The 24,597-nt window shown below is 36.3% G+C and overlaps 1 protein-coding gene across 1 annotated transcript in view; it reads right to left on the reverse strand.

Moving 5' to 3' along the window:
• Window positions 1-24,597, reverse strand: part of SV2C (synaptic vesicle glycoprotein 2C) — an 85,878-nt gene that overhangs the window by 9,771 nt on the left and 51,510 nt on the right. Inside the window, exons 4-11 of the mRNA XM_008638606.2 lie at window positions 21,009-21,142; window positions 20,764-20,853; window positions 16,418-16,528; window positions 14,545-14,633; window positions 14,028-14,192; window positions 11,035-11,168; window positions 9,555-9,758; window positions 8,509-8,668 (exon numbers count right to left, since the gene is read on the reverse strand). Of these exons, the coding sequence (XP_008636828.1) occupies window positions 8,509-8,668; window positions 9,555-9,758; window positions 11,035-11,168; window positions 14,028-14,192; window positions 14,545-14,633; window positions 16,418-16,528; window positions 20,764-20,853; window positions 21,009-21,142 (1,087 nt within the window). The remainder of the gene's footprint in view (window positions 1-8,508; window positions 8,669-9,554; window positions 9,759-11,034; window positions 11,169-14,027; window positions 14,193-14,544; window positions 14,634-16,417; window positions 16,529-20,763; window positions 20,854-21,008; window positions 21,143-24,597) is intronic.

A 24,597-nucleotide genomic window follows, 5' to 3' on the forward strand; every position in this document is an offset into this window, starting at 1 on the left:
TGGGAATAAATCAGTACAGCCCCAATATCTTAAACAAAATTTATGCCAGTAAGGATTCTGTGCCTATATTCTGTGCTCTTCTTTATAATGAGAAATTAAATCTCAGCTGCTACAGTATTTCATTGAGGCAATTCATTCTTCTGCCTCAGGGATCAAAACGTGAAATGAATGACTGAACTAGAGTTTGCACCTCTAGAGTTGAACATGGAATTTACAGATGGAAATTCAGTGAGCCTTATATTGCTACATTAGGAGAGTGAACAGGGCAAGTAGCTCTTGAAAGAGAACGGCTTTGTCATCTGTGAAAATCATCAGAATTAAAGGACGATCATCTTAGGGTACTGAATAAAAATGGATTTCTTACAGGTGGTACACATGTTGAACCAGTACTTTTTCAAAAGTCTAATGAGACCTCCAATATTAGTGAATGTTTATCTCTTAGAGGTGAAGAAGATAGAGTATATAAAATCATGTTGGGTGAAAGAGACATCTGAGAAACTTTGGACAAAAGAAAAAGGAAATAGATTGCCAACAGAAAGAAAGTACGACACAGGTAATTCAGGTGGAGTCTGGCATTGCAATGATGCGATGTTAGTAGTCTGAAGTATTTTAATTATTTTGTAACCTTTGCATAGATGTATTATGCAACCTGCTATAATTTAAATTGTGTTTTGACATGACCATATGATTCATAGATGCAGGAATAAACTTGCGTTACCAAAAGTTTCCTAACAAAGATATCTATATAATGGTAGAATCTGTAACCTTTCTCAACTCTCTTAGAAATTAAAGAGAGAAGGTCTATGAGGAGCTCAGACTGTGTTTGCTGGGATAAAATAAAAAAAATCAAGAAGTTAGTTGTTCTGATTTTCAGAACAAAATATGTCTTGCTTGTGCTGCAATTACAAGACCTAGTCTAAATGACAGTAATTAAGAGAAATGCTAGTGATCTGAGTGACTTAAAAAGAACTCTGCTTATTCTTCTGAATTCTCTGTGAGGGAAAGGAAGAAGTCCTATGCTCAGATGAGACCTAGATATGTCTCTTACATGTTCAAAGTCCTTATTTACTTTTTTAATCTATATTTGATTGAATCTGCAGTACTTTTACAAAATACATGCACATCCTGGAGGTAGCAGTTTTGAAAATGACATGTTCTGCCCTCCAGCAGTCCATACCCCCGAGGGCTTCCAGAGATCACAGTGCTGAGCGCAGCAGATGAGGAAATTTTGGGACATGTTGCCTGTGATGATTTCTGACAGAGAAACATTTGCAGCAACTCCTTGAAAATACCTTCCTCAGAGGAGAAACAAGCAAGTTAAAACATGCCCATTCTAAGCATGACCTTTGGACGAATGGGTCTGAAGGAGGAGCATGAGATACACTGAAGGAAGCATAGAAGAGCCATCCTACTGGGGTGAACTTCCAAAGCCTATAAGAAAACAAGCAAATCTCTAGTATGGAAACATTTGTGCTACAGGGATAGATAAAGCCCAGAAAATCTGGAGGAAGATGACCCAGGATGGGGGGTCGCTACTGAGACAGAAGGAGCTCCAGACTGACAAATCTTGTGGGGTTCACAAAATCACAGAATGGGTAAGTTTCAAAGGGGCCACAGCGAGTCACCTGGTCCAACCTCACAGCTCAAACAGGGTCATCTTAGTCCAGAAGGTCAGCCCCAGCTTGTATTGGTTGTTCTTCCCCAGGTGCTGGACCCTGCATTTGCCTTTGCTGAATTTCAGATGGTTCTTCTGTTCATCTCTCCAACCTGTCAAGGTCCTTCTGAAGGGCTGCACAAAGCATGCAGGTAGGAGGGAGGTTCATGAAAAGGAAGGACTTTATTAAAACAGACTGTATTGCAAGCAGGTAGAAAGAGGTTAAAGGCAACACAACTGGACTGGAAAACTGAGTTTACATGATAGAATAACACGAGATTGCAACTATTCTGAAGAACTCAAGGGAAGAAGGAAAGGTAGAGAGTCAGAATGGTTCTAATGTCAGCCTTACTTATGCACAGAGAGTATTTGTAAAGTTATGGTGGTGATTGGCTGTGATCAGTGTCTGCACACATAAATATGATTTTCTCAGTTGCCAATGCTGATGTAAAATCAAACTTAACTCCAAATAACAGTAACAGAAAAAAACCATAGAGAAATTAGAAACATAGTCGTCAATAGCCTCAGTACATTCAGAGGTACTGGAACTCCCCAAAGAATACATAGATCCATCTAAAACAAATTTGGACAGATACAGGCAGGAAATCTTTGGAAAAGCACAAAACATATGGGATGTTTTACTTACATTTAGTGTTGGTTTATCCTACCTTATAAAGGTAAGCTGTTTCACAGATGTTAGTTGCTTATATCAACTAGTTATGACAGTGGTCTGAATATAATTTTCTGAGCAATTTGAACCATTTCTTTTCATGTTCTGGTCTCTACAGATGCCATTGTGCTTTAGATCTGTTATAGGTTATATACCCAACATTACCTTATTGAGTTTAAAAGTAATTTTGTAATACATGCAATAACTCTTCTGTGTGAATAAAATTAAGGTAATTTCTTTGCACTGAAAAACCAGTTCTGTTTGTAAATGGACTTATAGAATTTTGCTGATTATAAGGGGTCATTATTAGTCTAATCCCATCAGTGTTATCAAATTATAAATGAATAAAAGAAAGAAAAAATAAGCTCATTTTATTGCCCTTAGCTGTCCTGATGATTAAAAAATGAACAACCCAGAAGAAGTTCAATCTTTTAATCTTTAAGCAGATTTCAGGCATGTTCTTTTGCCTAAAATAAGCACATAATTGGCATGAACAATAGGATTTTTACAGGCTTAAGTAAATTGTTGTTACGACCTGTACCTGAAAAGCATTGTCACTGTTCAAACTTACGCCTTCATACCCTTCGGTTTTAATACTGTGTTTGAATGTGTTTGTATTTAAAATCAGAACAAGGTGTTCAAACCATTGTTGAGCTCTAGGGGTAGCAAATTTGGAGTGCTTCTTTTTTTTAAAAGTGTTTGTGATTCAAACCCTTTAAAATCTGCATTAATTCATGCTTTTATGATTAATTCAGGAGAATTCCTGAATCCAGGGTAATAAAAATAGCCAGGAAATAAATATGCTGCAAATCACACACATGTATGACTATAGTCTTTTGCAGCATTAGTACAGTCTCTGCTACAGTTTGAAGAAAGTGCAAGAGTTCTGCAAATGATCAAAGTTATGTGATGTATCATCTCAGCATCATGAACAAAATAAGTGAAAAATTACAAGGGAATGGGGCCACTTATATATATACCAATTTTCTTTATGTTGATCAGTTATTGGACAAATATTTGCATAAAAATGTCATTTTGACTTCATAAGTAATCCTCATTACAGGTCAAAGGACACCAGTAGTAAGTAGCAAGAATCCTTTGTTCAGGTAGAGAGTTCACTTAAGTCCTTCAGGCACATCAGTAAGAAAATACCGGTTAATCAGTTTGGGATTGTCTTTAAAAAAAACCCCCCAGATACAGATTTTAGTATTGATAGGAGAAAAATACAGAAGTCTTTTATAAAAATGTCAAGATGAAGAGAAAGCTGGATGTTACTGTAAAGGAATTTTCCCCAATGTATTTTACTTCTGCTGCTGAGAAAGCTGTGACAAAGAAAAATACTTAGCTTCCTTTCATCCAAGGTCCACATAAAAATGGCAAGAGTCCAAACAGTTAAAAATAGAGGGATTATCCAAGCCTTTAGATTAAAAGAGCTTGTTTCCTGATTGCCACATATGTTCCTTCTTAGACCAGGTGCTTATATTCCTACATAAAATACTTCAGACCCACTTTTCCACTGCTGACAGAGTATCTAAAAACTTCATTGTCCTGCAGCCTGGTGCTAATAAATGTGTGGCACAAATATTTGTTATCTTTCTTTCCAGAACAGTTACAAAAACCAGCAAGTTACAACAAATACTTTGAATAACACTTTTGTTAGAATTGATAATATGTAAAGCATTAAAACAGAGTTTCCGGATGTTCCAAAAATTTACAGTTTTCTAATGCCCAGATGTTTTATATTCTCTTAAAAAATTAGTACAAAAATACATATCATAGCCTGATCAGTTATAGTGCTTAGTGTGCAAGTAAAACTGTGGAATTTGCCTTCCTTCCTTGGACTACTGCCCAAGGCATAGGTTTAGCATGTCATGCCTTAAAAACTTTAACATGAAATTTCAGCAAAATGCAGTTGAACCGTATCCACAGGATGGCAGTAGAAAATAGCTCTGAGGAAATCTACTGTAAGTCAATTACCGGTATTATGACTCAAAAGAACAGAAAGCTTCTCTTCTGACAGCCACACCAATACACACTTGGACATAAGATACTGTGTGAATAATATGTACTGCTCTGGGCATAGATCCTCAGTGTTCAAGAAGAAGTGAAAAAATTAAATATCATGAACTGAAGATAGGAGATATATTTCTTAATTATGGCCAAACCCTTATGAACTTATTTCAGAGGCATTAAAAGAAGGCAAAACAGGATGACTTAATTTTATACCTCACCTTGAATTCTAAGTATTCCTGGACAAGATTCAAACCCAGATGTCTGGCAGCCATAGCAAAATGATGAATTGTTGGTTATCTGATGCAATCTGATTTATTTGCTATGTGGGAGATGATCTATTTCTATTCCACTTTCTATTTAGGTTTTGGTGATTTGTTGTATCATCTCCCTGATGAGAATCTTGGCTTATAAAGCTGGTGCTTCCCAAGTTCACAAGAAGATACTTACCATTTATGTGAAAGTAAAAATTGCATTTTAAAGTAATAAAAATGTCCTAATGTTCCTTCTTCAGCGAACTTTAACTCTCTTCCATCCGTATTTATATTACAGGCAGAGCTGAGAAACTGTGCAGTGTTATTACAGGCCCCTTGGGCACACACATTACAATGCAAGCCATAATTACTTCATCACACAATATTTTTTTCCTGCATCACTCTGCCAATGCAGAGAACAAAGAGGGCTTGAGGGTGAAATATAAATGTAGTGAAAAAAAGTTAGTTTCCCGCATCTGCTGCTGAAACTGGAAGGTGCACTGTGAATATGACTGGGGACTGCAACATGAGAAAACAGTTTCATGGTTAAGAGAGTGGCGTGCTGTCAGAAGAAAGGACAAAATCCTTACTCCTGTCACAGAATTTGTATATGATGCGAGCAAGTCACATAAAGCTAACTAAATGGTCTTCAAGCATGTATTTCATATTTTCTAGGTGCTCAGTTTAGCGCCTTCAGGTTTATGTCGCTGGAGTGCTAGGCACCTATAGCTGTATTGAAATTACGCTTTCAGCCCATTCCTTCTTCCAAAACATTTGGTGGCTGGAATTGTTGTTGTCACACATTTCAGCCTACAGATGTCCTCTCCTGATGGACAGCAGAGTCCATTAAGAAGATAAGGTAAAATGCAAGAGAAAAAACAAGAGAAAATACAAGTTCTTTACATTCTGGAGTTGTATTAATTTACTTGCTTATTGGAAATCCACTAGTTTACATGTGGACATCATGAGTGTCTCTTAAAATTCGTGTATTGAAAAGTTTAAAAAATGGTGTTATATCAAAATATTATTTATTACTTCATACGTGTCATCTAGAAGACAGAAACCCACTTATAACCAGCATTAGTAACATCATTTGCCATTTTAACACTACTTCATCACCTACCTGAGAACCATTTGAAATCTGTACATCCTCTAACATCTCTTATTATAGCAATTGTACAGACAAACTGAGGTTTTATGAAGAATGTGAAAGCAAAAGCTAACCTAAAATAGCATAAAATTTGAAAGTACTCGTCAAGAAAGTAGGACAAGCCAAGTAGTTACCTCGATTCCAGGGATCAGTAAACTGAAATGTAAATATGTAGGTGAGCGTGACTTCATACAGAATCCAAATCTGTCAAGATTTTGAAGCAACCATAACTGATAAAGAAGAAACTGAAATGTGTGCCATGTATCACACAGACTGCACATTGCAAACTGTTCACCACACTCCTACCTGGCAAAAAGCCAGTATGATCCCTAAATACCTAGAGTACGATTTATGAAACACCTTTTGTATTATACTGCACAACACCAGCAAAGCCCCTGCAGTTCAGCAACTGGCTGGTATCCAAGAGGAGGAAAAGGAGGGGCTACCCAGTCCAGGCTCTTGTGCATGGTAGCATGAACTGGCCTCCTTCCATCCACTTTTCTTTGAGCCCAGCCTCCAGCTACTCTTTGCTGCACATTTGTGGTCGTTTCACTGATAGGGAGGAAGAAAATAGTATTAAACACTGACAGAGTGAGCAAAGATTTTGTGCTTAGATTCCCTTTACAGGAGGAACTGGAAGCCAGTTTCAGGACCAGATTCACTCTGGGTGCAGGTTTGTAGCAAAAGAGAGCATCACCTTAAGTACAAAGGATTTCATATGCAAAAACAGATCAGGAAGCTTTGTGTTCCATGTATGCTGAGAAAGGCTGTTCAGCCCTACAGTAACTTGCAGAAGCTGGAAATTCCCAGCAAACTGGCAAGCTGTGCCTGGCTATGGAGATCAGAGGAGTCTGAGAAGGAAAGACAGGACTGTCAGAGGTGGGCAATGCTAGTCTGATAAAAAATTTATCAGAGAAAAATTCTGGTAAGCAAGTTATTTGAGTCCCTGAAGGTATTAATTTTCAAAAAGTTCTACAAAGCATGAAGTAGCTTTGCTCCAGTCTAAAAAAAAAAATCTAGAATTGATTGTTTACTTATGACCAAGCTGGCAAAAACTAGCAGTCATGGTTCCATCACTGTCAGAACTTCTGGGAAAAAATCTCATCTACAGCATATGTCACCAGTGTCTTACCAGGCACAGGGAGATTCACCTATCAGCCTTTTTGTACTTGTAATACAAAGAGACAAGTTTTTTCTCAGATTTGTTGTAAAAAAGACCCCCAAAACTCAGCTTCAAGTAAGTTTCTGTTTCCAGAGAGTTATTCCTGCTTCAAACATTGAAACATCAAAAAAGATGTTTACATAGAGAAAAGACGAGTAAGAAATTGCCATAATCCCAAAGCTAGCAGAAACTACTAAAAACAACGTTAAAGCACAATGACTAAAGATGCCTTAACGTCTGTATAGATATATATAGATAGATATCAGTTACATTCTTTTTATCGTTCCTAGTAATAATTTTTTTTCCATTAACACCAATGACTTTTCCAATTATTTTTCTTTATTTCATTTTAGGAAAACATATGTGGCTGCTACATTCAGGAATACCCAAAAGATGGTCTTTTCTACAGGATATTTATTAGAATTATATCATAGCATTTTGGATGGTGCAATAATTCTTGCCAGAAGAGCAATTTCCTGAGGTGTAATAAAAATACTAGTACTTAATATTAAAGCTTAGTGCTTGCGATTCATAAATAGCCTGGTATCGCTATTCAATATAATTACAGCTGTAGACAACAATTTCTTGTCTGAAGAAGCATATAATTTTAAAATGGCAATGAAGGCAAAACAGAGAAATCAGTCTACACTTTTCCATATCTCTTCATCGACAACAGTGGAACCCCTTTCCAAAAAAATGACACTTGCCAGCAAGGCATCATGCATTTACAAACTGGAAATATTTTTTAGTGCATTTCAAACTTCCAGTGAATGACATAATAATTAGTAGTGCAACAAAAGAAAGGACATGGTGTCCCTTGTTAGAAATCTGGGCAATTTTACATAAATTTTTTTAGGGAGTTGAGAGGGAAGAAGTATCCCAGGCTATTCAAGATAGTGCAGCTTTTACATTTTTGCATTTCCCATACAGCAGAATATGACTCATCAGTTCTTCTTTCAGTCCATTAAGCAACATAAGGTCAAGATTAAAAAGTGCCCTGTATCTGAAAAAAACCCAACCCATGTCCTCTAGTGGCAATGCAGGACTTGAAAATTGTCCTGAGATTTCCTGCAAGATCCCTGAAGAGTCAAGAGCAGTGCCCGAGGTAATTTTGCTCACTTAATGTACAGTCCTAGTGGCCCTGCATACAAATTCATAGCAGACTGATTAGCAGCTCAGGGTGCTTCAGAGAGTGATACTTGATTCCCACCATTTCACAGTCAAGAGACAAAGGCAGCTGTATTGCTGGTTTGGACCAACTACTGCCTTCATAGACAGTTGAACTAGAGGAAAGTCAGAGATAGTCCATTATTGTTTTCAGAAATACTACTCATTAGCTGTGTTTTAAATTAGAGTAGCAGTTAGACCTTCTGTTTTCACATGAAACTACATTAGTGGTATTTTCCTGATTAGGTGATATTTGATGCAAAATATATTCTAAATCACTCCAAATCCCTCATTGTTTCCCTTGTCTTTTCATAGGACAAATTATTCATTTGGTCCTCTCAAAACAGCACTACCTCTGCAAGGCTCATACATAATAATTTCTATTTGCCATTTCTGCTGGTACATAGTATGTGAGGTTAGGGGAGGTGCATCTGCACATACCTTCTGTCTGTAGGATACAGCTCCACAGTAATGACATCTAGAGAGTTCCATGCTGAGATGGTGAGGCCATTGTAGAGGCACAGCATACCTATCATCATGGATTCACTGGTCCCAAACCACAGGAAAAAACAACTGATGCCAGAAAGAACCATGGAACCACCTAGGTACAAGGCAAGTGAAACAAGCATGTAATAGAGTTGGATTTAAAGAATAATCTTTGTTTTGTCTAATATTTCTATGCACAGAGAGTAGCTAAATAAGTGACCCAAATATTTGAGCTAAGAACCAAAGAGACCTCCTCTACTGATAAGGCCACTCAGAAAGAAAAATGCTGAAGGAAGGAGCACATAGGAAAAAATATGACTCCTCAAATATCAGAACATATCACAAAGTATTAAGCCTTTTTGAATTCCCAAAGCAAGGTGTCTGAGGAAAACTACCCCCATTATTCTTTGTTTATCATCTTTTGCAATTATATATTATATATGTAATATATATATGTCCATATATTATAATAAAAACATCGTATTTATTTTATTGTATTTATATATTCTCCTAGAAAATTAAGACCATGAACTACCACATAGTTATTTAAGTAAATTGAAAACAGATCTCTCATTGTAGACAATCCACAGGAGATACCTTTCAACTGTGCTCCTCTGCAAAATAGATAACAGACAAAGAACAGCTGATACTTTCCAGGAGCTGCTCCACTAGCTGAGGGTCACCTGTGCACACCTTGCTTTACTTTCAGCTAGAGCAGAGATAAACCAATGGTTATCAGGCTCCAAAATATCATTCTAAATGTCTAGGTAATGGTCTTGTAATACCTGCATGGAAGAGCAAGGACTGATAATGTGGCGTAGCAGAGGTGGCTACAGAGCCCCTTTTTCCTACAGTTTCTAAACTGGGGACTTTTAAAAACCATACTTATGATGTCACATAAATGACATATCTGCAGAAAGAATGTTTTTCCTTTCGCTGAGCCAAATTCCTTGGAAAGAGAACATGTTACTTTTGACTTTGTATCAAAGTGAAGCCCCTACCTAGCATCGTTAACCGTCCTATTCTATCCATCAGGAGAGCGGACACAATATTTCCTGGTAACACTGCCAAAGTTCCCAGGAAATTAACAAAGTAGATCCAGTAGGCACTGTAGTCATCATCAAAAGAAATCTGGCATCCTGTCCTGATGTGAAAAAATGTGCAATTTATCAATTCACTGTCAACAAATTTATACTGCTCGAGATCTGTGGAAAGAAGAAAAAGAAACATTTCAGCTAACAGCCAACTCCATGTGTAACTTTTGATTAAAAACATTTCAAGTTCAAGCCAATTTAATGACAACTTGGAGCTTTCACAGCTTTGCAAAAAGGGGGCTAGTTACTGCTCTTCATTTTGATAGTTTTTTATCTTACTAGAAAAATTTGCAGAGCTCTTGGAAAGGACCAACTAAAGCCAGAATTAGGAAGTTATATTGCTGTATTTTACCCTGCTTGAACTGTATTTCATTAAGGCCTTTCAGCACCACCTGGTCTTGCATAAAAAGCACTGGGTGTCCATGAGTTTCTATGACTCAGTCCTTCTCAGTATCAGGCCTTCTATTTCCTGATGAGACTGTCACTCATGCTCAGTTTGGTTTGATTTCCTTTAAGTGAAATACTACTGTGGAATTCAGTTTAAACTGATTTTTGTTTCTGAGAAGGCCTCATGGTCTTCAGCTTGTCCATGGATGAGTTACTCTATGTAGTTAATTCTTCTGCCAATACCATTCCACAGGACTAGCCTTATATTTCTGTTTTTACTCCATTCCTCTTGCCAGCTTTATAAACCTGAACCAAGAATACCTTCCTTCCACATAAATATTATAGCTTGCTGTGAAACCTAGGTCTATTTATTATTATTTATTATTATTTATTATGACTGCTGAAGTTACAGGAAAGCAGGAAGAAGTGCCCTATCTTTCCAACAAGCTTAGTTGGCCATGTTCTACTTTCAGTTATGTTTTATTAAACTGGGAAAAAAGAAGTCTTCTGTTTAAACATAGGAAAATATGGACTCGTATTTTTGTCAAAATACTTAGGAGATTGGGAATGATTACAGATTAGGTAGTTTGAATCCTAAACTCAGATTCCCCTGCCACAGCAAGCACAGTGAACAAAGTATTTCACCAGTCCCTTTTGGACTAAATAAAAATACAGTAGTTAAGGCTACCAGTAAAACAGTAAATGTATTTTCTTCTCTCCAGACTGAATCTCTTTAGAGATGGTTGAAATTAAAAATAAAAAATAAATAATATATTATGTTAATAAAATAAATCATTTATTATCCGAGTCAGTATTAGGCCTGCAGTATCTCTCGTAGTGAGATCCTTTCACTTCTCTCTTGTAACAAGCTGATTTTTTTTCATATATTATTATTCCTTACCAAAGGACTTCTTCTATGTTTTATTAGAAATCCAGAAATTATAAATGTAAGATGAGAACATGCAGCTAATCAATGGGCATTTGAGGCTTTTTCTCATACCTGTGTTGTAAAAGGTGGTATTAACAAAAGTACAGTTCCTGAAGTATGTATTCAGTGAAGTAATGTCTTCAAACACACAGTTCTTAAAGAGTGAATCTTCAAAGGTTACTGATTTAAACTTCATCATAATAAACCTGCCCAATACAAAGAATTCCTGTCAGTCTATCGTCATAATTTAGAAATAGCAACAGATCAAGCTGATGCAGCTATTTAGAGCTAAAAATTCTCAACCCCTGTAAAAATGGTTCCTTTGATGCATTTTGCAGGTATGATTAATGATTAACTCACTCTAGAATACTATTATTCAGAAGAAGAATTAGTGAGACAAATAGCTGCACACAGTTACTGGCCCTAACTGGTAATATAATTTATTTGATAATATTTCTGTTGTTACTTGTCCTTAGTCATCAATCAAAAACAATGTCATGACAGTCATGGAACAGCCTTGTAAAATCACAATTGCTAGTAACTTGACATTACACCTGGAAACAGGGAGATCCTGCTTCAGAAATTCAGTCCCTGGGAATAAATAAGCACTTGCAAATACAAACAAGCTGAAAAGAAAGAATTTGTCAAAGAATCCTGATTTGTCAGATGAATACACTGGTTACTCAGTTATGCTCAAATACAGATCATACCGGTCCAAGTTTAAAAATTGTTTTCACAAAATGGTTATAACACGAATAAAAAATTACATTGCCAGTTACACAGCTAGACATCCAAACGTGTGTCCTCATTACTCCTGTGCCTATGGACGCAGTTGGAATTATAATTACTATGTAAATAAAACTGGCATAAACAATTTGCTGGTAGCTGTTTTTTATTTCTGAACATCCTCCTTCCTACTGACACTCATTTAACACCTACAGGTTTTATCAAAATATTAATAGAAAAATCAGTGACAAAGTATATTACATACAGTAACATTCTACCTCAATGTCACTAGACTAAAACAATGCTGTAAGACTTTTAAAATAAAATTCTGCCAAGTAACACGATTATGCTAACAACAGCAACCACAACAAAGATATAGAAATACATCATTATTTTTGTGATGTCATTCATTTCACACGTGTGAAGATGTGGAAAAAAAGGGCAGTTTTTCTGGAAGTAGTTTGAAAGTGGCAACAGTTTGAAAAGCAATGCTTTAATTGTTGTATGTCGATAAGATCTGTTAAAATGGAAAAATCTTCCAAACACAGACCTGGCTTTATTCTAATTAAACCTGGGGTCACTAGCTAAGTATTTTTCTTATAAGAAGAGTAATAGCAGGAATAGGAACATTCAGAAAAATATGCTGTCTACAAAGGAGCAAGAATTAGAGTCTCTCACAAATAAATTTGCTGGAACCACATCTTTATGAGAAAGGAGAGGAAAAGCTAGTAGTATTTTTCACAGTAAATGACTTACTAACTAATGAATTCTCTTTTTGTATTGAAGAAGAATAGTGTTTTCAGTCCATTAGTTTTAGTTACTATATAATTTCTCATTTGTGACAGACTGATTAAAATCAGGCTGGAGCTCGGTGTCAACTCATTATCATTTTTCATACAGCACTTTCCATTCTAAAATGTAGACTTATTCCAGAGGAGAACAAAGAAAATATAGTGATTAGATTAGTCAGTTGAAACAGAGATGACAGACTACACGTTCTACATTCTTCTGATGCACTTTTTACCTTTGGACAGGAAGCATGTGACTACATTAAAACTGGTGTCACACTGATTTGAATTAAAACCCATCAGGAAAGCAATGTATTAAAAAGTCAAGTATTGATGGATCTTCTCATTAAGAAAGAACATGAAGGAAACACTGAGACTGAGGGTGAGTATGGTATTGAAACATTTATGAAGGAATGACATCAAATGGGTTCATACCTCTTGGAAAACATTCTGTGAATCTCAAATAACTGTCAGAGGTGTATTAAATTTGCACATTTGAAAGAGTAAATTACTGATTTAGCACAAATTAATGTAAGATTTAATGTTTTACAAGAATAATCTGCTTAAATTGATAGAACCTCAGCTGAGAGTGTGCTGTCAGTTACTGTCAAGTTACTGACAGTTCTTTGATTTAAGGAGACCATCTACATTCTGGAAAGGAGTAGGACTTGGAAGCTATGGCTAGGCTAAAAATTAAATAACTGCTATTTTTTTCTTCAATACATAAACCTTTATGTCAAAACTCAACTATTACCACTACTACTACTACTACTACTACTACTACTACTACTACTACTACTACAACATCATCACAAAATAATCAGTTTTATTCACTTACATATAGATTTTCCTATGGAAATAGTAATTGCTTATTATCATGACTTCTAGCAGACCATTCATATGGTTGTTCTGTACGTTTCTTAATAGAAACCAGATACGTAAACCAGCTGGGTTTAATTTTCTGCTAAGTTATCTAGCTATTTGTGAAGTCTAGATAGAGCCTTAATATATTTGCCTTCAGCTAAAAAAATCTCACACAGCATTGCCAGAGTGTTGTTTCCCATTTCAGAGCTGTTCATGCTTTTTATTGGTTTACAGTAATGTTCAGATTTCATTTTTCTTTGATAAGATCCTAACCTCTCAGTGTTCAGCATTTTCACAGAAGCATCTTTCATCAATAAAAAACAACAAGCAACAGAGATGAAAGTACATCTTTCCCCAGCCCCCTACAATATACTGCATATGTTGGATCTGAAAACCTTTGAATCCCACTGTGAAAGGAAGTAAAATTGACTCAGGCTTTTTGGTCTGTTTTTCAGGATGACAAGGAAGCTGGGTTTGCATGGTGGATCCTCACACAGGAACCACCAGGGCATGTACATTTCTCCCCATGCTCATGAGTCATAAGAAATTAAGAACAGAAATAAATATTCACTAAAGAGTAACAAAACCATCTATCATTACCTCATGGAAAAAACTGGGTTATTAGGATGAGCTTTAAAACATGCATCTGTTTACCAACTAAGCCAAGATATTAGGAAATCTCTAAACCTGTCATTGATGTATTCTCCATTGCTGTGAATCTGATTTTCCAGTGTGAAGTTGAAGACAAAATGTGAGACCTCCTCATTGCGGAAATGTTTCACTCGGGATGCATATTCGTCGGACTGCAGATGTTTAATGACATCAGGAAACCAGACAGATAAGCCATAGTAGCTGTGAAAACACAGAAAAATTTCAGGCACTAATCTCACTCATTCAGAAATCTGTGTGAGGTGTGAACGAGCAGCTCTCTTGGCCACTTATGTGATGGAGCTGTTGCTCCATTAGAATAAAATGCTCCATAAAATAAAATTATTGAAAGATGCTGACACCAGAAGATGTCAGTTTTCAAAAAAGTTATTCCTGATCAGTCCAGTTTCAACCAAGAACAGACTAACTGACAAATATAACATTTTGTGGAAAGATCCTGAATAAAACAGATGATCATAGTGTCAGAAATTTACATGCAGATGATTTTTATGTCTGTCAAGGCTATAAAAAATGGTTTAATCTCAACCACTCTTACCCAAAAGACAGGGTGAACCATACAGCTGTAAGTTTGATTGTATTATCCTTCACCGGGTAGTTGAAGCATCTCATAAACGTCAACCAAATCTGTAAATCGTTACAAAACACATTTATTTACATTTTATTTTGAACAACTTTCTTAAAGGCTAGAAAATTTTTGATTCTTCTTTGATTGCTTCTGCAGGGCATGAGAGACAGCAGATCAGCTCTCTGGCCACACTTCTTTTGATGTAGCCCAGGATGTGATTTGCTTTCTCAGCTGCAAGAACATATTGTAGGCTCATGTCAATTATTAACTAACCAGCGTGGACTGTATACATTAATTCAACCTTACTCTGATCACCTCAAACTTTCCTAATCTCTAGCCAGCTTCATTTTACTTTCTCAAATAAATCAAGGATTTTCTCAGAAATATTTCCTTCTCACTTCCCAGTATTAGACAGACTATATTCCATAATTAAACAGGGATACAATCAGAGTGTGATCGATCATAACCTGCCATGGCTAGAAATTGATGCCTGAACTATATGAGGATAATGTAGGACTACCGCAAGGTCAGAGACAGTATAGTAGAGCTGACTGATAATGGTGTTCTCATCTCTCCCCCTCTCTCCTTTCAAGAAGATCTCCTTCCTTTAAAGAGAGGAGAGGAGAGGAGAGGAGAGGAGAGGAGAGGAGAGGAGAGGAGTTGAGTTCTAGGAGGCCCCAACACCCATCATGCAATGTAGAAAGTGCTCTGACCCAGGGTCTAGTCTAGTGAGGTAACAAGGATGTGAGCCAACCAAGCTGCAACTCCTTAAAAGATGGTTTAGTAAGATGCTGAAGCATATTATTTCAATCTTCAAGTGCTCCATTTTTGGTCAGTAACTGTAAAAGAGCTGACTGATAATGGTGTTCTCATCTCTCCCCCTCTCTCCTTTCAAGAAGATCTCCTTCCTTTAAAGAGAGGAGAGGAGAGGAGAGGAGAGGAGAGGAGAGGAGAGGAGTTGAGTTCTAGGAGGCCCCAACACCCATCATGCAATGTAGAAAGTGCTCTGACCCAGGGTCTAGTCTAGTGAGGTAACAAGGATGTGAGCCAACCAAGCTGCAACTCCTTAAAAGATGGTTTAGTAAGATGCTGAAGCATATTATTTCAATCTTCAAGTGCTCCATTTTTGGTCAGTAACTGTAAAAGTAGACAGTTCCTGGAATTTTTTCTTTTCCATGGGGAAAACGTGACAAACCTTGGTTTGCAACACTTCATCATGGTTCTAGACAGGTTAAAATGACAGACTTTTAATAGCTGTGAAAAGACAGTTTTGAACTTCTAAAATATTAATTAATGAGGCTTTTTTCAATTTTCATTGCAAGGCTCAAAGATAGTATGCAATTTTGTTTTTACAAAAAAAGTAACAAAAGGATAATGAGCACAGTGCCAGCAAGCTTGTATTAAAATCTGAAGTAGCTCTAAAATATTTTTCTGGTAAAACATTTGACATACCTAAAAAGTACATGCAGATACAATGCCTTATAAAGGCATTAGTTTATGCAATTTATTCATTAATATATTCATGTGGAATATTGATCCACATTCTCAATACATAGTTATTTTGTGCTTTTTATGTCTATCAGTATGTATTATTAGCTATCACTTCTGTGAGGATGGATGCAGCATTTTCCTCCTCTGAAGCTGGGATAAAGCTCTGTGATTCACCTGCATTTTTTTCTGGGTCAGGAAACCAAAATCTTACACTGGTTCCTGATTCCCTCAGTTGCATGGAAAATGTAGCATTGCAGCTATCAACAGCAGGAACTCAGCAAATCCATCTCATTTCTGAAAGTTAATTAAAAAGGAGGAACGTAGTTACAGAATGAACAGAGATGTTACTTACACCATACAGCTCTGTGCGGATTCTTACAAAACACCTCCTGTACCAAGTTCCAGTATCGCTCTCTATTTCTATGAGCTCATCTATCTGCTTTGGTGTTTTGATTCTGGTAACCTAGAAATAAAAACAGAACAAAAATATTTGTATTTTCTAGAATCATGAACTGCCTATGGAGGAGTATTGGTGGGGTTTATTACACCCTGTCTACTAAAAATGAGCAGATACTCAACCTGTGTCTACACTAGAAATGCTTTAGATTTATAAAGGAATAGTAGCACATTGTAATGCCAAAGTCATTATGGATGCAACTGTTTCAGAAAAGCTCTAGATATGCAGGAAATAAGTTCCTCTGGCTACAATAAGCTGTTGCTGCCATACTCTTCTAGAGTGGTGTTCTATATACCTCTGATGCTACAAAGGATAGGATTAATTTAAAACACCAGTTAACCATGTCCAGAATTTGCCTTCAAATTGTTTTCGACTTGCTATCACAACATTGTTGGAAGCCTTTTGATTAAAGACACAGCAATGAAAATAGAAGTATTCAAAATGTCATGAATTAGTAGTTGGACAAACTTTTTATTATTTTGGTTTTTTCTCTAGTGTTAAACAGAGAAGAGAGAAGAGATGAGGTGAAATGATTTGGAACCAAGCATGTTATTGCTGTTATGAACAATCACCTACTTGTCTAAAGTGAAATGAGATAAACAGACATCAGGGAAAAATACAGAATTACCAGTGACAGAGAATGTAATGCATCCTACAATGCTAATTTTTACTTTTACTCAGTTGTGTAGGAGAACAAGGATGTGTTGCATGGTCTTCCAGACACAGGATCTGATAAACTTACACTACTGTATGGTTTTGCTTTTAGTTTCTGCTCTGATCCCAGCTTCATAGTGATATCACAAAAGGCATTGTATTCATCCACAGTTTATCTCAAAAGAAGACAAGGAGAGAACAGAAAGAAAATGAATAAAATGGGGAAAGGGACTGACACAGAAGGAAGGAGAGAGCAAGAGACTGAGTGTCTGGTGTTTGGCTGCAGTTTCTGAAGTTAGCCATAGCTTGTGTTTCTTCTTAACAGAATGGGCACATCCCCTGCCCCCACCTCCAATGTATCACACTGGATTACAGGGCATCAGGGAATAGCAATACTGATGATAAAGCTCTAGTTTTGAGCCTACTGCTTTTACAGATGTATACTGTTTGAGATGCAACAGCAGCCTCATCCCATGAACAAGAACATAGGAAAGCCCACTGAGCAGTTTGAGGTACAACTGCCCTCATTTCTGAAGTACTACAGCTCACTGTTTTGCCAGATCATGACTTTTTCTAAAGCCTGTAGCCTTCTTGTCATGCCTCGTCCAGTAATCCTGTCTCATCATTCCATCGATCTCAAGCTTTTCTTAAACTGCTTTTATGAAATGTGTTACACAAAAGACTGAGTCAAGTCCTCAAAACTTATCTGATATCTCCTACATACAGAAATCCTTACATACCACTCCTCTGGGCAGAAAGGGGATGCCTTTTGAATCCCACTCTTGTGGGCACAGGGACAGCCTTTTCACCATACTGGGCACCTGACTCAGTTGGAGCTGTGGAGACTGGGGGAAACATGTATCCTAGGACCCCTGTATGTGACTGCAGACAAAAGTTCCCTGGCCTTGGTGGTTCTTTAACATATGAAAAGTCCTATTGAGTCAGGACAACAGTCCATCTGGACCATGCAAATTCAGCATGTCAGTATATGAAGAATGAAAAAAAACCAAACTCAGAAAAGAAAACCTATTTTAATGAAAATGATGCTTCTGTTTAAAAGCAATGGTTTGACGTATGTAATGTTTTTAAATTTTAAAAAATCAAGACTTTTTGCAAAGAAAAATATTTGCAGGAAAAAGAATTAATACATGGCAATGGAGGAGTAGAGAAAATTTTGGTTTTAAGGATGCAAAGCTTTTTTTTTTTTACATCTTTAAACCAAGAGATCTAATGAATATGTATTTTAAAAACCCAGGAAGATAATAAAGCATGTACATAAACATTTAACTTGGGTAGTTCCATGATTGATGATACTTTCAATTTATTACCATCTCTGTTAGTGTCACTGCTTTCAGGAGAAATTCTCCAAAGTATGAAGAGCCACCCACTCAACTAATTCAGGAACCAGAATACTCCATTTTGGATTAACTCTAAACCCAACTGCTTGTCAGTTGATGCTGTCTCTTTCTAAAGGCTTGAAGATAATCCCCTCAATAATATAAGTAAAAAGAATAAACATAACTTGTGAAAAAAAGCTTCTAGAAAAATACTAAATCAATACAATACAGGAAAATGCATAAAAGAAAATCACACTATAGAAAAAACTATATTAGTAATGGAGAAAAAGTTACATCATCCTTAGAGTCAGAAAACGTACTATCAAAATGTGTCTGATGTAACTAACAACAGGAAGTGGAGAAAAATAGTAAAGTGTTAAGTCATGGAATGGCATTGGATAAGCAGAGGAGAAGTACAGAAAGCTTAGGAGAATTATGTGAATAAATTACTGAGACAAAATATCACAATATCAAGGACTAATTTAGAAAAAAAAAAGAAACAAAAAGGATATGTCAAAAAAATTATGCATAAATTCTTTGCTTTCTGGGTTTTATGAGATGAAGTGGTGATGTTTTACAATAAGAAGAGAATGATGCATTTTCTAATCATATTAATGGTAGCTAAAAATAGGGATGTCTGTATATGTCTAACCTTGACACACAGCACAGTATTTCTAATCTCGATATATGGGGTTGAGTTTCCCTAATGCTCAAGGCAGAAACTGGCAAAATTAATGGCTGATCAATTTACAAAAATAACTGTAGATAAAGTGGTTGAGTGTCACATTTTAACAACCACAGAGACAAAGACTTGTTAGATCACATGAGCTGGAAACAACAAGCATGTGCTTTGTTTTCTTCTCCACAGCTGCTTTAGGACCTGATTACAATTACGTCAAAGTGACGTGAGAGGTTTGTCCTTCCTCCCACATTTTCTCCCAGCACATTTCTGTCTTATTCCTTGTGCCCAAACCAATACTAAAGGGGGACAGGGCCAGTGCTGTGGCTGACTGAGAAATGAGTCAATGAATATCAATAGTGGCAAAAAAACCTCCCCTGGAGTTACCAGGAGCAGGCTTATTCTGCCTGAAAGCAGCTCGGATCAGCAAGAGCCAATTGTGAAATTACGCCATAGCTGTATGGCGTTAGGCAAATCCCTTTACTCATAAATTAAATCACAAAATAAAATATTAGATTAGGTGGGATTAGAGGTAGGTCACCAGTGTACCAATAAATGTGGATTTGTCATGGTAAGTGTGCTAACCAGCCTTCTTTCAAGAAAAATACAGGAATTCTTGTGCTTCTTTGTGGAAAAATTTAAATGGAAGCAATAGAAACTACATCCAAGGCAACAAACTGCAAGTCTCAGTGGAATAAAGTTATGTGGTCAGATGGTCATTCCTAAAGAGAACCTTTGAGAGGATTTCTTAATTAAATTATATGTGCATTATAGTAAGAAGAAAGCTTCTGGAAGAGGAAAAACATCCCACACATGGCTCTGAGGGAGCAGAGTGCACATACTACCACAGCACTGTACAAGCTGGAGAGGCCGACTGGATTTCAAAGAAAGAAAGTGCTGTTTGATCCCACTGTATCCAGGAAGACAAGATTGTTGTGTATAGTCTTCATAAATGAGGAAGATGCCATAAAAACATTCCATTTTTGAATTGGCAATTTCTCTTCCAATAGAAACAACCCATCAATACTTTAAATAGGGCTTTATAATTAGGCCTCAACAAAATGAATTTGAGCTTCCAAGACATTTTGAGAATATTAAATGTTTGAAATTAGTATTTCATAGAAGTGAAAATGTAGCTTTTAAAATCATTATTTTACCTGATAAAAATGGAAAAAAAATTCCAAATCCTAAAAAACACAACAGCTAACTAATTTGGACTTCTATGTGCCTACTGTTATTACTAAGGGTGAAATATTAATAAATATAACACAGATGGACTCTATTAAGTATCTTGGTACACCAGATAAAATTATCATGCTGTGGGTTCATACACCTGTGAATATCCTGGCCAAAGGCTGATATCTTAGTAGATGTTGTATATATAACAAGTTCAGTAGGAATTCACAATATTTTAGGTATTTCGGATTAGGCACAATCATTTAGGTATTTAGAGTGCAAAAAATTGGCTTAGTCATTTAGAATATTAATATTGATTACTTAAGACCTCCAGACCTCACCAGTCAGCAGGGTTGCTGATGTGATAGGTGATTAGCTTTAAAAGCAGTACTCACAGTGAAGACTTTCTCAGGCTGACCACGAGCGCGCATGTTCGTGTCATGAATTTGCTTGAGTATCATCCAAGCTTCATCATGTTTTCCAACCTAAATATTAGAACAAAACATTTCAGCACAACACACATAGAAATTAAGTTACTCAGTATAGTCCCTGAACCATCTAAATACCTGTTTGGTAGAGGTCATGATATAAAACAGAAATAATTTTAACTGGAATCTAGAAACCGTTTGGAAAGTTATACCTCCAGCAGGAACCGTGGGCTTTCCGGCATAAAGGTGAGGGCTACCACAGAAGAGACACAGGGCAGCGCACAGACAATCACAAATACTCGCCAGCTGTGGAACTGGTAGGCAGAGCCCATGCTGAAACTCCATCCTGTGGAAGCAGAAATTCATGAAATGTAGACAAATAAGGAGTATTATACGTGTTATCCTATATATGCTGCTTCTTGGAGATGCAAAATTATACCTATATTTAAATGAAGCCTGACTGATATATTTCCACAAATATCGATCATCTAAAAAATAATTTTGCACTATGACTTTTAGCCTCTTGCATCTGACTAGTCAAGCTGGAAAATGGCTCTGTTATGGATGAAAGACTTTCTTATGCAGGGATGAAGAAGCTTCTTTCGATTCTCTTAGCAAAATCTGTATTAAGGCAGTTATGTGAACCAAACAGGGACATCATCACCATGCATAAGAATACATATACAAAGAAATAGGTTTTTTATGAACAATGGAATTGGAGAGACTTAAAAATCTACACTCGTATTATATATTTTATGGAATTGCATAGCTTTCCTTAATATTAGCTGTTTCTACAAAGCTGATTTCAACACTTAATAAGAATCACCTATGTGAAACTGGAGGGCTCGTAGTTCAGCATTTTAATAAAATATCTGGTTGGTTGGTGTATTATCACTGGACTCTTGAAATGTTATAATTGTAAGAAAACTAAGAATTTATCTTAAGAAAGGGAAAAGTATTATTTGGGTAACTACCTGGCCTTTTATTCTGGCTTTAGTACAGTGGAAATTTTCAAGTAAAATTTTCAAGGATAACTTATTAAAAGATGAGTGGAAGATAAGAATAATGGTAAAGGACAGAAGACGTTACTGGAAGAAAATGAAATCTTGGGTAATCAAAGAACTGATGTACTGGGTTAATCTGATATATTATTTGCTATCTGATTTTTCTAGGCAAAAGACATGGTTGATTGAATCTGTCTGAATGTCAGTAAGCAACTGGAAGAACATCATATCAAATGGCCTTTTAAATAGCTCTCCAAGGGAGGTATTTATCTGAGAAATCTAAAGTGTGTTTTGGAATTTAAAGATTCTATGCTGTGGATCATAAACACATTATTGGAAAAAAAATTCTTTCTCATATTAAAGTACTTGCATACTACCACATGAAAAATCCTGTCAATTTATTTTTATTCTTTATCAATGGTTTGGTGAAACATCTTGCTGATCAAGATGTGAGAATGTATTTATTTCTGGTCTCCTATGAACATCCTATGTTTCTGAAATTACATCAGTTTGCTCTACAGCCTTGTTTAGCACTGCCACCTTTACCCCAGGGAGAAAGGGATAAAATCAGTAAGAGTATTGACGATGATCTTGGAATCCCACATTATTTTTTTTCAAGAAAGGCTCCATATAGACATAGTTTAGTGCTCCAAATGTCCCTCCAACTAAACAAGGATGTCTAAAAGTTAATGTTAATTTTTATTCCAAAATAAAACCTGGAATTAAAATTTAAGAATAAACATGTAAACAAACCAAAACGAAAGGCATAAAAGTGTATTAGAATTCACTCTTCATTGATTTTTGGAAAATATTAACATTTGATTTTATGGGATTTCAAATCTTAAATAATATGGATGTATTTTACATCTAAATTGTGAAGGGAAGGAAATAAATAAAATGTTTACAGTGTGTTAATTAGGCAATCAGAAACCACACATGTGTTTTGGCTGTTGTAAACATATTTTATTCTAATCATTAGAATCATATTCTTCATTACATAATTTAAAATATAGAACAAAATCACCTGATGCAGAATTTGTAAAATGATACTTTTTGGTCTGATCAGTGAGTTGATCTGACTCTCTGGGCAGCTGTGCAACTGCTAGTGCTGCAGGGAAGGGAGCACAGGATGGGAGTTTTCATCTTTCAGAAAGTTCAGTATCTGTCAAGGTACCAGCTTTTGTTATTAGAAACTGTTCCAGAAATACACAAAGCCACCAGTATAGTCAGGTAATCTGCCTTTCATTGCTCTAGTTCATGTTTTATGGGATTGTTCTGTACAAAGGGCAGTTCTGCAGTAAATGAAATCAACCTGGCTTTATACCTGTTATAAAGCAACAGCAACATCTTGTGCTCTGTAGCTAGTCCTGGAAAATGCTGTTGGTAATTTATTTTTTAATTGTCATTTATTAATATAAGTGAACCGTACTACACTTAATTTAAAGCAATAGATGCACTGTTCATGCCACTGTCATTGTGACAACCTACAAAACACCTTTTTTACTCCTCAAAATACCTGAATATTTTGAATACCTCAAAATACCTCAAAACACATGTCAAGTGAAATGTTCATTATAGTTTTTATTGCTTTTATTCCATCTTTTTCTCTACATACTGTATTAGCTGCTGCAATTTATCTTGTGATTTAATGTATCTGCTGAATTAATGATAAAGGGGAATGTCAGGATTATAAAAAGCAATTTGTAGAAAAAAAGTCCAAGCTGCAACACAGCTTTCTGGAGGTTGCTCCTCCCATCTATTCCAGTGCTAGATCAGCAAAACAAATATATTTCAAATGCAGAGCAAGTTTGGATTTATTCCTATACTTAACATATCCTTTTTCCCAGGTCATGAGCTAATCTAGAAAATGGAGCCATTAAAGCAGCGCTGAATTTAGCTCACAAAGTGGCTTTCATTCCTTTTGTACATAAGTCTTGAAACTAAATGAAATTGTGTTCTTGGCTGTAATTCAATCTCCTTCTCCCCTGATTTATGGCACAGTAGCAAAGGCACAGCAGCCCTACATGGCTGCATTCAGTGCATTGCTCAGCAACCTGGAGCCGACCTTCACCCTTGCTCCCTGGCTATGCTGTATTTAAGTCATTAATCTTGAGAATGGGGACAAGTCCCAATGTTTTATGAATTGCAAATCATCTGGCCTAAATGCATCTTGGAAATAATGTACTGTAGAGCAACCCAAAATCTGTCATGGCTGAATCTGAAGCTGCTGCAGCAACCTTTGTGCTAAATACCACCCTCCTGCTTTCCTGGCTGCTGGAAAAGGCCAAGTGAATCACAGACATGGCAATTACTGATTACAGAAACACAGGAGCACACAGCGGAGCAAAATCAAAATGTACAAGATGCTAATCTATATCCAATCACTAATTTATGAGTTGAACTCAATGTCAACAAAATCTTGTCTCACAAAACAGCTCCATAATATTAATATATCAAATGGATATTTTAAAATTCTTGCTCCAAAGGAGAGAACACTTGTCATAGACTTTCTGAATATATAGAGGGAAACCTGTCCACATTAAGATGAATTTTATAAATGTATAGTACCTGATAAACAGCAAGTATCTTCAAGCACAAGGATATGTTACTACAGTAGATATGTTACTTGAGAGCAGATTTATGGGGATGATTTGCTTAACTTTCCACAATACGGGCTACAAGGAACATGACAGATCTCTACAGATTCATACATGTTACACTAAAGCCCAATGTGGGCAATGAAAAACACGGGTGCCCAGAGGCTCTATACAAGTACTGGCTGGCAAGGAGACGGTTT

Source organism: Corvus brachyrhynchos, unplaced genomic scaffold (genome assembly GCF_000691975.1).
Source record: "Corvus brachyrhynchos isolate BGI_N302 unplaced genomic scaffold, ASM69197v1 scaffold467, whole genome shotgun sequence".
In the NCBI taxonomy this organism is placed as follows: Eukaryota; Metazoa; Chordata; class Aves; order Passeriformes; family Corvidae; genus Corvus; species Corvus brachyrhynchos.